The 12,400-nt window shown below is 46.6% G+C and overlaps 1 protein-coding gene across 1 annotated transcript in view; it reads left to right on the top strand.

The window, feature by feature from the left end:
* Nucleotides 1-12,400, top strand: part of LOC146799170 (phospholipase B1, membrane-associated-like) — a 176,111-nt gene that overhangs the window by 13,655 nt on the left and 150,056 nt on the right. The window contains exons 2-3 of the mRNA XM_085626591.1: nt 9,619-9,689; nt 12,145-12,235. Coding sequence (XP_085482717.1) covers nt 9,619-9,689; nt 12,145-12,235 — 162 coding nt within the window. The remainder of the gene's footprint in view (nt 1-9,618; nt 9,690-12,144; nt 12,236-12,400) is intronic.

Consider the following 12,400-nt stretch of genomic DNA (forward strand, 5'->3'; position numbering starts at 1 on the left):
AAATGTAAAAAATGCAGACCTGAAGAGCGTTAGACTCCCCCGCCAGCCTAGTCCCCCTGCCTTCTCACAAGCAGGCACAGCACTCAGTGGAGTGAAAAAAAACTTGAGGGGCCCCCCTGCAAAGTACATGGAGGCGCCCCATTTGCCCTTGAGCTCGGTCAGGAGATCTCAGGCCAGAGGCCTTCCGCCTGTGCACAGTGCTGGGCAGTGCGCAGTGTGTGATTGCTGCTGCTGAGGGCCCCCCCTGGAGCTTTTTTATATACAGTCATTTTAGCGTCATCCCCTCTGATGAAGTGAAGTCCAGATGAATTCTGCACAGGGGCAGCCATGCTGGCATACAATTTAGCTCAGTCTCTAATTACTAATCCATATTGAAACGGAACCTCAACCCAGGTATCTCAACACAGGGATTTAAAATGTGACTTTGACTTGAAGTCCTTCTCGGGATGTGACACATGTTTATACATGTTTTTTTTCCCTTCAGTAATGAAAATCCACATCGTTTTAATTTTCTGGTGGCTTTAAATTGAAATCTAATTAAACCTTGCAAAAATCCAGAAAAAATGCATTATGCTCCTTGATTTGCATTGCATGTGTAGGGAAATGTATATTTTATGATCTTTCCCCAGACAAACACAAACAAATCCAGCTAAATGTTGGTTCCTTGGTATTTATCAAGCTGTTAAAAAAACAAAGATAAGATGTTGCCCTTTGTGGTAATTGGCAAAACCGTGGCCTGCAAAGTGATAATGCCATATTTTGAGCACTATTCAGCATGCCCGTGTCACTGGCATCGCCTGCTCCAGTTAGCCCTCTCATGGGCAGTGCAGAACACAGAGGATTCTGACGGATGCAAAGAAAGTTAAATGCCTTTCAGAAAGATGCTGAATGTCCACACCCTTCCCTCAACTAAGATCAGAAGCACGGATTATCCTCAATGGGGTAAAAGGGTCCGCTGTGATGTTCAAAATAAAAGAGCCGGTCGGACACAGAAATTGGGGCCAGGAATCCCACTGACAAATCGGATAGTTTAAAAAGTGGCTCACACTTGCAAGTTGGGGCTGTTTTGAACTTGTATGGACATTGTATATGTGTCCTGGGGGACTGCATGCACTTGCGTTTGCTGCAGTCACTATATGTTGTGATATCAGGGAAATGAACACTGAAAACTGGTCCTCCACACCACAAAACGGGCCACAAACAGCCAAAAATCGCCCCACAACCTAACCTATCACACCAGCTTTTCTGGCAACTGTGAAGTTGCCCTATAGGCCAGACTGACCTTGCACACAAGACACTCACTGCTGACCTCTATGCACTGCACCTCCCAGAATTGAACAGGTAGGCAGGAAGTCGTACACACGGCCGACTTTAGCGCTGGTGGCGCCCGGTGCGACAATCACATTTGGTGCCCCCCACGTCCCATGACCGCTTCCTCGGATTCTCTTCCTACCCCCTGCAAAAGTGCTGCTCCTCTCTCCTATTATAAGATATTGCTAAACACAGCACCCCCCCCCCCCTGAGGTCACAGCGCCCCCTTCACAGGTCAGCGCCCAGTGCGGCCGCACCAGTCGCACTGCCCTAAAGCCGGCCCTGGTCGTACAATGCACATGAAAACAGACTGCACCGTTCTAAAACACACATATGTACCGGGTGAAAGGTAGTGCAGCTCTCTAAACATCCTGGCTGTAAGTATGCAGCAGGGATTTACAGGACATGGGTCTTTGGAGGTGAAGAGATGTTGTGTGGCATACATCTCAACAGGCTAGCAGGGGTAGGGGGAGGTACAGAGCGCCCAGCACAGCCTAGCCCCTCTGATAGAACGTTTTGAGTTAATGCAGTATTTCCTCCAGGTCGAAGAAGCTCAGAAATTCCCTGTGTATCCTTTCTCTGGTGAGGGGAAAGCCCCCTGGTTCGAGTGGCTAAGATTGAGAAGGCCTTCGGTCTCAAGTGCGATTTCTTAAAGTATCGGTACTAAGGGCCCAGTGCAGGCTTCAATACCAAGCTATGGTCGAGAGGGGTGCTATGAGAGGGCAGGGATCCGAGGGGCACTGTAACAGGAGTGGGCGAGTGCTGTGGCAGGGAGGGGCATTATGATATGGAGGGGAAGGGGACTGTGGACAGAGGGGCACTGAGATACAGGTGAGAAAGGCCCTGTGCAGAGAGGGGCACTGTCAGAGGTAGCGGTGGGGTACAGTGGCATTGATGGGAGGTGTTCTTTAAGAGGCTTTTGGCTGCAACGGCGGCCATTGCGGAAAGGAGAGGACGGATGTGATGGAGACGAGAGAGTACTGGGACAGGTATAAGCGAGGTAATAATACGCTGAATGGCGGGAGGACATTTTTTCTCTTTCGGTTTTGGCCCACCCTCAGCTGCTTCCCGTATTTTGCTGTAATTCTGCAAGGCCTTGCCTGCGCTCTTGAGGCATGCAGTTACTGGGCAGGTTCCTTTGGGTGACGCCGTGCCGGAATTTATCTACCGTGTCCCACAGCCAAGGACTATCTTTTCACTCTGTTGCCTAATAGATAACAGGTGTGTGTTATATACCGCACAGTGCACGCACTACTCACCTAACCTTGCAGCTTCGTTGGCACTGGCAAGCGAAGACTGCTGACTGGCGCCACATAAATTAAGTTCCCAGTTCATCGTACGTGCAGTTTAAACTGTGCATGACACAACACATCCGCCCTGCCCCACCCAGAAGACCATGCATCAGAACCCGCCAAAGCAAGCACACTAGTATGCACCAAATATGAACATGCATGTGCACAAGCCTTGCTCCGAGGGGCGTTTTAATGGCCCGTGCACAGTGCAGGCCAGTGCACAGTGCAGGCCAGTGCACCAACTATGTGCATGGGAGAATAATTTAATAGACCCGGCCCTGAGAAAGAAGTGCCGGTGCTTAGCACCGGAAAGCACCGGCACAAATTAAGCACTGCTTATGTGGTTTTGGATGGGTGGCGATCACTAAACGATGCAGTTCAAAGTTTCAGGGAGACACATGCCTGTCGGGAGTGATTCTGATCCCAGCTCGCTGACACAGAGCACCTGTGAGCATGTGGGGCAAGGGACAGGACCCCCAAAGTCATGAGTTGACTCTCTGAGCCTTCATCTGAAGTGTGCACTGTGCACAAGTACGTTCTAGTGGGAAGGAGACGTCATAGTACTCAAAATAGGCAACACAACGAGTGTGAATATAGAAAGGCCAGTAAGTGCCCAGCCATTTCAAGCACTGGCTAAGGTCATTTGCAAAGCATGTTACTCCCCCTGCCCATCCCTCGGAGTGCACACCTGAAGCCACCATGCTGTGACAGAAATGCATTGCAGTCACATATAATAACAACAATATTACCCATTAAGTATGTTCCGCTCTGTTGAGTCATGTCTATCCGCAGATAATTTGGCAAATATGCACCTTGCTGATTCATGGTCTTCAATCTATGGCCCATGCCTCTGCGTCCACGTGGCTGGACTGTGGCCACCATCCACACCTTGAACTGTCGCGAAGGTCCCAGCTAGAGTAAGACGTGGCTACTCTTGCAGTGGGGTAGGTGTCCTGATTTTTCAAGCCTATCACACATTTTCAGGATCTGAGCTTATTTGAACAACGAGCGAAAACGTGCTTGCCATCACTGTGCTGGTGCGAAGGCAAACGAAATGCTTAATTAAGTAGCACAAAATCAAAAGAGGGTGGATTTGGTCAAGAGAATAAACACAGGATGGAGTTTTAATTTCACTTGGCACAGTTTACTCGTAGACTGCTCTGCACTAATTAGGACACACCACTATATATTGGAGTGATATGCCTCTTATTAGCTATTAACAGCCCTGGCATTGATCGATCACTTGGCAGCAGTCTCTGGCAGAATACAGAAACAGTAGCTGCCAATACTACGGTCGATCAGAAGTGGCCAAGTATTGATCAGTCTTTAGAAGTATCGCCCAACTGATGGAGACGCTGCTCGATAAAAGCAGAGTTCATTTCAAAAGAAAAATGTCTCGGATTCTCACTTTATAAAAATCTTCCAAAAATCCCTTAAGTGATGCAAATGGAAGAGTAAATCTTCAGATGAATATTTTTAATGTCGAATACCACCTTACTGTTACCCCAAAAATAACATTCAAATGGTCAAACTTGCATGCAGCCAGCATTACCATTATCTTCCAAAATAAGGTTGGGCTGTGTCATATTTTCGTTCTATACAAAATGATTGCACAATATTAGAATGCAAAATTGAGGATTGCTTTACAAAGCTTTTAAACAAAAGTTGTGTGTGCAGTGCCCAAGTGTGTACTCACCATTCAGAGGTCAGCCTCAACCGTTCCCTAATATTGTAGTCAATTCATTCATTTTTTTTAATCATTGGTACCAGGGTCTGGTCTATAAAAAAGGAGATATCTTCATACTCGAATCAACCCAAAGCTTAATATTATCTGTTCCCACTACATGGTATGCTCCAATATTATTGCTTCCATATGTCCAGATAATTCCTGATGTATGACATTCCTATAGCACATGAGGGTAATATGCAAGTCTGGGAGCCCATGAGTCAGCAGCGGATTTGTAAGGTGGATGTTGAGATTTGAGGATGAATCAACCTCACAGGAATTGAGTGAGAGCAGGAAGAAGACACACAGAGAATAGGAGCAACGACTCAGAGGAGAGTGAGACACCACGGATTAGCGGGTCACATGCACAAATCAGAAGATTGGTGAGATCTAATAGGATGTGGCTGGGGCAGGTAACTGTACAGGGGACCTGGCGGTGAACTGGGATTGAATGTGGGGTTGCTGGACAGGTGATTTGATGACAGTGCAGGAGATGGAAATTATTAGACAGGAGAGAGGATGAGGCCAGTAGCAAGGGAGACAATCTTAGAGGTTTGGACAATGGAGTGAGCATGGCGGGTGAAAGGACAGGAGAGCAGGTAGTAGAAAAAGATTGCAGAGGGGGCAAGCTAGCGGGTAATTTCATAGGGGAGCTGCAGCTGTAGAATCAAGACATGAGTGGTTCGTTCTCCCATGTGTCAAGGGGAATCATGTAAATCTCCAGTTAGGGCAGGGGCATTTTTCCACTCGGACATTTTCCTGGTTGGCTGCAGGGTCGGGAGATGCTTTCAAAATGAGATTGCTTTCCATGTACCAAAATTCCCCCTAGACCTCCTAGACAAGTTCTCCTTTCTAAAGAAAGTAAAATCATTTCTGGCAGAATGCGACAATTGAAGTGCTGCTGAGTCCATCTTACTTTAGCAGCTGGGTGTTGGTAAAACTATACTCTATGGCCTCCCAGACTCTTCATAGGCACCAGCGTAAGGGGATCCTACATACTGGAGCACAGCTTGTCCATGGCATGAAGAAATATGATCACATCACCCTTATCCTAATGGAACTCCATTAGCTCCCATTGCCACCCTGCACCATTCTTCAAAACCAGCAGCATCTTTTACACAGCCATCATGACAAACACCCCGGCTTATCTTGCAGACAAGCCCACCATCTCTGGTAGTTCTCAGCACAGCTGCAGCCGAGACACAATCTGACTGGAGACTAGGTATAATAAAAAAAAGAAGTCAGTAGGCCTTTTCCATCTATGCGCCAAGGATGTGGACCAACATCCATGTACCCATCAAGAACATTCAAAATGCAGTATACGATTCTATTGAGGTCCGGTTAGAGCAGTTTACTGCCATGGTGTATAGATGCTATCATGGACAATGGCAAAAAAGGATTCTAAGAACCAAGGGCCTCATTTATGGGTTTTTTACCACAGGGCAGCGCTGCAGGCCTTGCGGCTGTGCTGCCCAACGGCAAAAGAAAAGGGTAGGAATGCGGCGTATCTAATAGATTACTGTCCTTTTACCCTGCGCCGGCACACAATGGGCTGCTGTGCGCCAATGGAGGCACCTTTGCACCATGGTGCAAGGGTGCCTGCCGTGCGGGGATGATTATTTTTGTGCAGGAAGGAAAACCTTTCTGAACAAAAACAATTACAAGAGGCTTTTTTCTCTTTCTATGTGTGCTGCAGAATGCAACACACATAGAAAGAGGAAAAATGAGGCGAAAGATAGATATTTCTCCTATGTGTGCCTCCCTTACGCCTCCCCTGGGGAGAAGTACGTTTTTGGCGCTGCCTCAGACTTATGATTTCTCATAAATCTGGTGCAGTGTCAAAAAACCCTGGATGTTGCTGGGAACAGCCCCAGCAACACCCATGGAACCTCCCTTTCACGCAGTTGTCTGCATGAAAGGGGCACATATTTATGGGCCTAGAAAAACCACTTAACATGGCTTTACATGGCCTTATAAATATGCCAGAGGCACATTGCACCACCAGAATGTAAACAAGCATTGGCATAGCCAATAGGTCTCGCCTTTGGGACCTTATCAGTGTTTAGCTATGCAACAGTTGATGTTGCACCAAAGATATTGTGCTGCATAATTAAATACTTTTCAGGTCCCAAAGGTGAGACCTATTGGCTATGCCAATGCTTGTTTAAGTGTTGCGGAGGATTCATGATGTGCCACAGCACCCCAGGACTGATTTAGTAAATTAAACCTATATGTTGTTATATAAATTTATAACGTGCGCGGCTACTCATGAGTGTTCCGGAGCGAAACCAAAGAGGGCAATGCAATGGGCTTAAGGTGAATAGATGAGTTTTAAAAATGTTCTTGAAAACAACTGGATCCTGGACGGTGCGCAGGACAGGAGGAAGAGCATTCCATGCAACCGCCGCTGTCACTGCAAAAAAGCTGCCCCCTATCTTCTGACGCTTGAAACGCGGGACCTGGGCATAATATAAGGACGAAGAACGCAAAGAGCGCGCAGGAACATAAAAGGAGAAACGCCTCTGTAAGTAAAGAGGGCCACCCCGTTGAAGCGCATGGTGGGCCAAAATCAAGAGTTTAAACTTCACACTGTCCACCATGGAAAGCCAATGAAGAGAGCGCAACTATTGATGCACACTGTCCCTAACCGACAGCACCGGTAGGAGTCTGGCTGCGGTATTTTGTACCACCTGTAACTTCTTCAGCAGGTAGCCCAGAGCACTGGCATAAAGAGCATTGGCGTAATCCAGCCGAGACAAGATCAACGCACAGGTGACCGTTTTCCTCGCCGCCAGCGGCAGGAGAGGAGAAATCTTCTAAAAGTTTTAAGCAGGCCAAAGCAACAGCCGGTCAGCTTCTTGATATGTATTGAGAAGGAAAGATCTTCATCGCACCAGACCACCAAGTTTTTTTGCTGGCTTTCCTGTATATCTCTTAGGTCACAGATTGCATGATAGGCTACAAGAACTGGTGAGACTGTTTAGCTATTTTCAAGCATTCCTGGAGCTGGAACTTGATATTCTTGAACTGTGGGAGTACAAGGATCCCACGTGGTTGGTCCTATACATGTATTATGTGGCCTGAAGTGGTAAAGAAAGACTAACATATGTATAATGCATTTTTTAATACAAATGCTTCATTGACAACTGTGTGGATGAACAATGTAATACTTATTGATAGGGAATGTATTTAAATGTGATTACTGAATCCATTGGTTTCAATGGTGAATCTTGGTATGTGATTATGACATGGCATTTTAATGTGGTGACCCCGTAACAAAGCCAAGGATGTGACTTGACTTAGGGTCGAGTAAATTAGTGTAGTTAAAGGTGCTTTTCAGGAAGGGTGCCATTAGGGAGGGGAGTAGGTGAGAGGGCTCCATGCAGCATAGAAAGGCTCTCATTCAAAGAGACATTGATCCTAAACAGGTAGATATTAATATTTACGACCATTATTATCACTAATGTACCCTGTAAGCAGCTACAATTTATGGGCCCTTTGTCATCTACCCCTTCCTTATAGGAATAAAGAGACTGGTGGATTATACGTAGAGGGTGCAGCCACTGCAGTAAGAGCCCAGCAAGGGTGTGATGTCCTGAGTAAGACCTCGATGAAGAAGAAATTGCCTGTGGGAGGGAAAGGGTTAGTGGGAAGGTGAATAACGCGCTGGGTCGTAATGCGGGTAGAGATGGGAAGCCAGGGCTCACTTCAGGATGGCTGCCTCCTATGTGGCTTTCAGGCAGAGGAGAGTCAACTTTCAGTTTCTGGCTTTGGGAAGGATGGGCTCCAATGTTGCTTTCTAGTTTCTGACCATCATCATTGTTGAGGGGAAAGTGGACTTTGTTCCAATGCGAGCAGGCGAGTAAATCAGAATCATTTTTCACTTTTTGCACCCAAAATGAAAGCCTACTGAAGATGTCATCCATTTTATGGGAGGAAAGGGTTAACGTGGGCGAGAACCGGGCCAAGATGGAGGGGGTGGGAGGGTATATGCGAAGGTAGGCCAGGCAAAGAGAACTATCAATCTACTTTAGCACAAGTGGTACTCGTCCCAAGGGCTCCTCAGGATGAAATATCACTCAGAGATCCGAGCGCTCAGGGGGACGGCCAGCCCAAGCAGGAGTTACGACAGCAGTGGGGAAGGGGGAGCACGTTTTCAACCAAGTAGGTGCAGTTGTTTGGGAGCAGCCCTCACAGTGAGGTCATGGGGCACTACAGCCAAGGCACACAGTAATCCAGGGAGATATCACTGACTGTTCAACAGTGCCGGAGAGAGCAAGTTGTTCCCAGTATTTCAAGTGGAGGGGGGTGCAGCTATGGTGGCTGCATTTGTATAGCACTGCAGCGCGGGCAGAGAAAGCTGGCGTCAGCTATGCAGGCAACGATACTGTCATGTTGCAGCATGGACAGAAAGAGCAGCGACTACACAGAAATCAATTACCATGGGAGATGAGGTGTCAACATGCCAAGTCCGGGTGGAAGGCAGCTCTAAGCTGCTGCAGCGTCGGGGAGCAGGAGGTGAACCCGCGAGTGGTGTGCGCACGTGCGCTTGGGAGAGCAGTCTTCACTTTTCAAGCACTGCACTCGTGCTTGTGATGTGCCGCTGCTCGTACCTTGCAAGGTGGATGCCGCCACAAGCATGAGTGCAGTGCTGAAAAGTGAAGACCAATGGCTAAAGGTCCTCCTAGAGCAACGCATGCGCGCTGCCTAGGCGAGACCTAAAAAAGTGACGTTACGGCGGCACAAAAGTGCCGGTAGGGCCTCATTAACGAGGCCCCAAATGATTTTGTTGCTCTTGTCACTCACTACCAATTAAAGAGCCAGGCAGACCTATCCATAGTAGTAACCATAGATTATCTGCTGTACTTACTAATGTCCGTTTCTGCTATAGGGGAGTAGCTGTTTTCTAATCCTGATGTCCTCTAAGGCGCATTGGCTGCTGTGCTGTGTAGGGTCTCCCAATGGGATTAGAAGCCCCAGAAGCCATGTGTTGCAAAGTGACCTGCCGCTGACCGAAAAGCCAGCAGACTGCACTCAGTGCTTGCTTAGTTAAATACCATATTTTACTACTTTTGAGGGAATGCCTTCTTCAAAACCAGAGGTCTTGTAATGTCTTTACCCGCCCACAAAGTGATGTGCCAAGGCTATGTAACTGTGTCTTTACTTTTAAACATGTACCTTATTTGACTTATACACCTCTCTCTCTCTCTCTCTCTCTCTCTCTCTCTCTCTCTCTCTCTCTCTCTCTCTCTCTCTCTCCTCTCGTTCTCTCTCTCTCTCATTTTTCAGGATCAAATGGGGAATGGTGGGAAAACTACATGCAAGGCATCCAAGAACACATGTCCTTGTACGGATACCAGGTACTGTATGGAAAGTCTGTGACTGAGAGAAAGAGAACAAGAAAGAGGGAGCATGAGACAGAGAGTGACAGCGAATGTAGTTGAGTGCATGGATCCAGGCACTTTGCTAAGCTTCTATGAATGTGTGTGTAAATTAGTGTCTGGTGGCCACTTTTCATTTGGGGTGTACATCTGTGTTACAGAATGATTTTTTCCATCCTTGGATATTTATGGCACAGTTTTATTGCTTGTTGACAAGTCACTTGTGATTTACGGCTGTTTCACAGGCAATCAATAGGATTACAATAGATTATCAACACAAGCAAAAGGGTTTCAATATTTGAAGGTTTATCAATCGCTCGATGAGAAGCACTGGGGTGATGAACCCTTAGGGGGCCCACCTGTAAAGTACGATGTAGCGGACCCACACCCTATTCCAACCAGTCGAGTCCCTCACAGCCTATTTTTGACAAGCTTCACAGGGATTGGTTTAACGGGGGGATTGGGGGGGGGGGGGGTTCGTGGGGGAATTGGTAAACCCTGTGACAAGGAGTTTTTTTGTTTCATTTATTCCCCACAACTGGGGACAAATCCGAGTAGGTGCTATTTGGGTGCTTTTTTATTGCACTTGATAAATTCCAAATCCAGGGGTATATCGGGTGCAATAAATGCCAAGTTCACCTGTGGGGCATTTATAATCAGGGCCGAAGCGCTGTATATTTCAATGTGCACTCGTTCACTTGCTCACTCTCTGCTCTTTGTCCCACATGCCTCATACCCTCTCACTCGCCCTCTCTCTCTCTTGCTTTCTCCTGTTTCTGTTTGCTCATTACTTGTCTGTTTTTCAACTGTGTTTTTATAACCTGCTAGTCTCTTAATCTGGCTCCCTCTTCTCTCTCTGGTATCTCTCTCTTTCTTCTCCTTTCTCTCTCCAGTGCTCACATTCAGCTACTTTGCTCACCTTTCACTTTATAACCTCGCAACCACTCTTTATCTCTCTTTCTCTTGCTCGCTTAACTCTTTATAGTTTGTGTCTCTCTTACTCTCTCCGGACTCTTCATAGAGTCTCCTTGCCATTTCTCTTTCCCGGGTGGTTTATTACCTCTATTTCGCTCTTTTCTTACTCTTCCTCACGTGTGAAGTTGTCACCTGGGCGCCTTTTTCCTGGGATTTTCTATATTGCAACAATAAATCAATAAATGGTGCACCTGACCGTGTTTCTTTCAGCAAACTGCTAAACACCTCTCCCAAGGCAGGCTCTCTGCAGGCAGCAGCGGTCACTGTTCTCCAGTGTGCTGGTTCTTCCTGGTATTGCATGGGTGCTTGAGGAACCCCCTCCAGTCCATGCCCTCCCCCTCTATATATTACATACGGCTGCAGGGCTGTGCGTTACACCACTTTTGATAACATACAGTTGTGGTAATATTTTAGCGAGCTGCTGAGAGCATATAACATATTTAATTGCCAGCTGGTTATTTCATGTGCTTGAGGACATTTAATGCAGTGACCTGTCTGAATGATGACCCTCAATCCTCGGCATCACCAAGCCAGAGACAGAGCAGCTCGTTTCACCAATATGAGGTCTGCAGCTGTCAACCTTTTTGTGCTATTTTGATGGTGGCTCTTTCACGATTAACTCTTCAGTGCACCTTTGCACCGATGCAGGCCCTGGCATGGTTTTCTTTTTGTGCTTGCTCCCTAAGAGGCAGCAGTCAGAGCAAAGCAAGATCAAAGGTCCCTAAGAGAAGGTCATTTTCTGTTGGACTCAGTCTCTAAGGTGTGCAGAAGGCCTGTCTGGAAGAGCGCTCTGCTGCTCTCAGCTCGATATGTTTTTATGGATCCTATGGGCATGTTCCAAGATAGGGCTCGTAAAGATATAAAAGGTCTATTGACTCTTAATAAACTATCTTCGACAACATAATTCTGAAAATAACACCCAGGCACAAAGTGCCACAATGCCCGAGTTCTCAAAGTTAAACCAGATCATTACAGCTCTGATCCTAGTGACGTTTTTAGAGTTAGTTTCTGTTCACAAATAGATCTAGAGCAGTGCTCTTCAATAGAATTGATTTTACCTGGAGCTCATTTCTACTCGGCTTTTCAGGGATATTTGTGTTTATTCCCATCCACTGTCTTTGCAGAAAGCACATTTTTGGAAATATTGTAGGTCCATGGGTGTAGTAGCACGGCTAAAATCAAGGCACAGTAACCCTCACCTCATATATCCAATTAAAGTTCCCTTAGCTATTGTAACACTTATAATATGCATACTTACGTAAGTGTTTCACCTGGCCCACACCAGCCCTGTTGTATTTAGTAGAATAAACTGCATAAGGTGGTAATGAAATATGTAGGCAAACTGAAATTATGGACAGCACAAAATTGATACCTTGCAGGGATACAAAGTTTAGATTTTTTTTATTCAAAGAAATGTTAAAGACTCACTGGAAATTAATGTCTGTTTTTACCACTGCAGGAGTTTCCTGAAAAAGCTGGAAGCCACGCTAAGCTGCATCCAGCCTTCGTCTGCCCTGACATGTCTCCCTCTCCAGTGGTCCCCACTTCAGGTGTGTTCCTCCTTCTGGGTGAAGGTGAAGTGGAATAGTTAGTGACTGGTTTGACGTGTCATCGCTTGAGTCAGTTCCAAAACTATGAATATTACCAAAGGGATGCCTTATTTGTCAATGGTGTGTGGATCAATCAATGAGATGAAATTAGTGTATCACTAACTT

Source organism: Triturus cristatus, chromosome 9 (assembly GCF_964204655.1).
Source record: "Triturus cristatus chromosome 9, aTriCri1.1, whole genome shotgun sequence".
Taxonomy (NCBI): domain Eukaryota; kingdom Metazoa; phylum Chordata; class Amphibia; order Caudata; family Salamandridae; genus Triturus; species Triturus cristatus.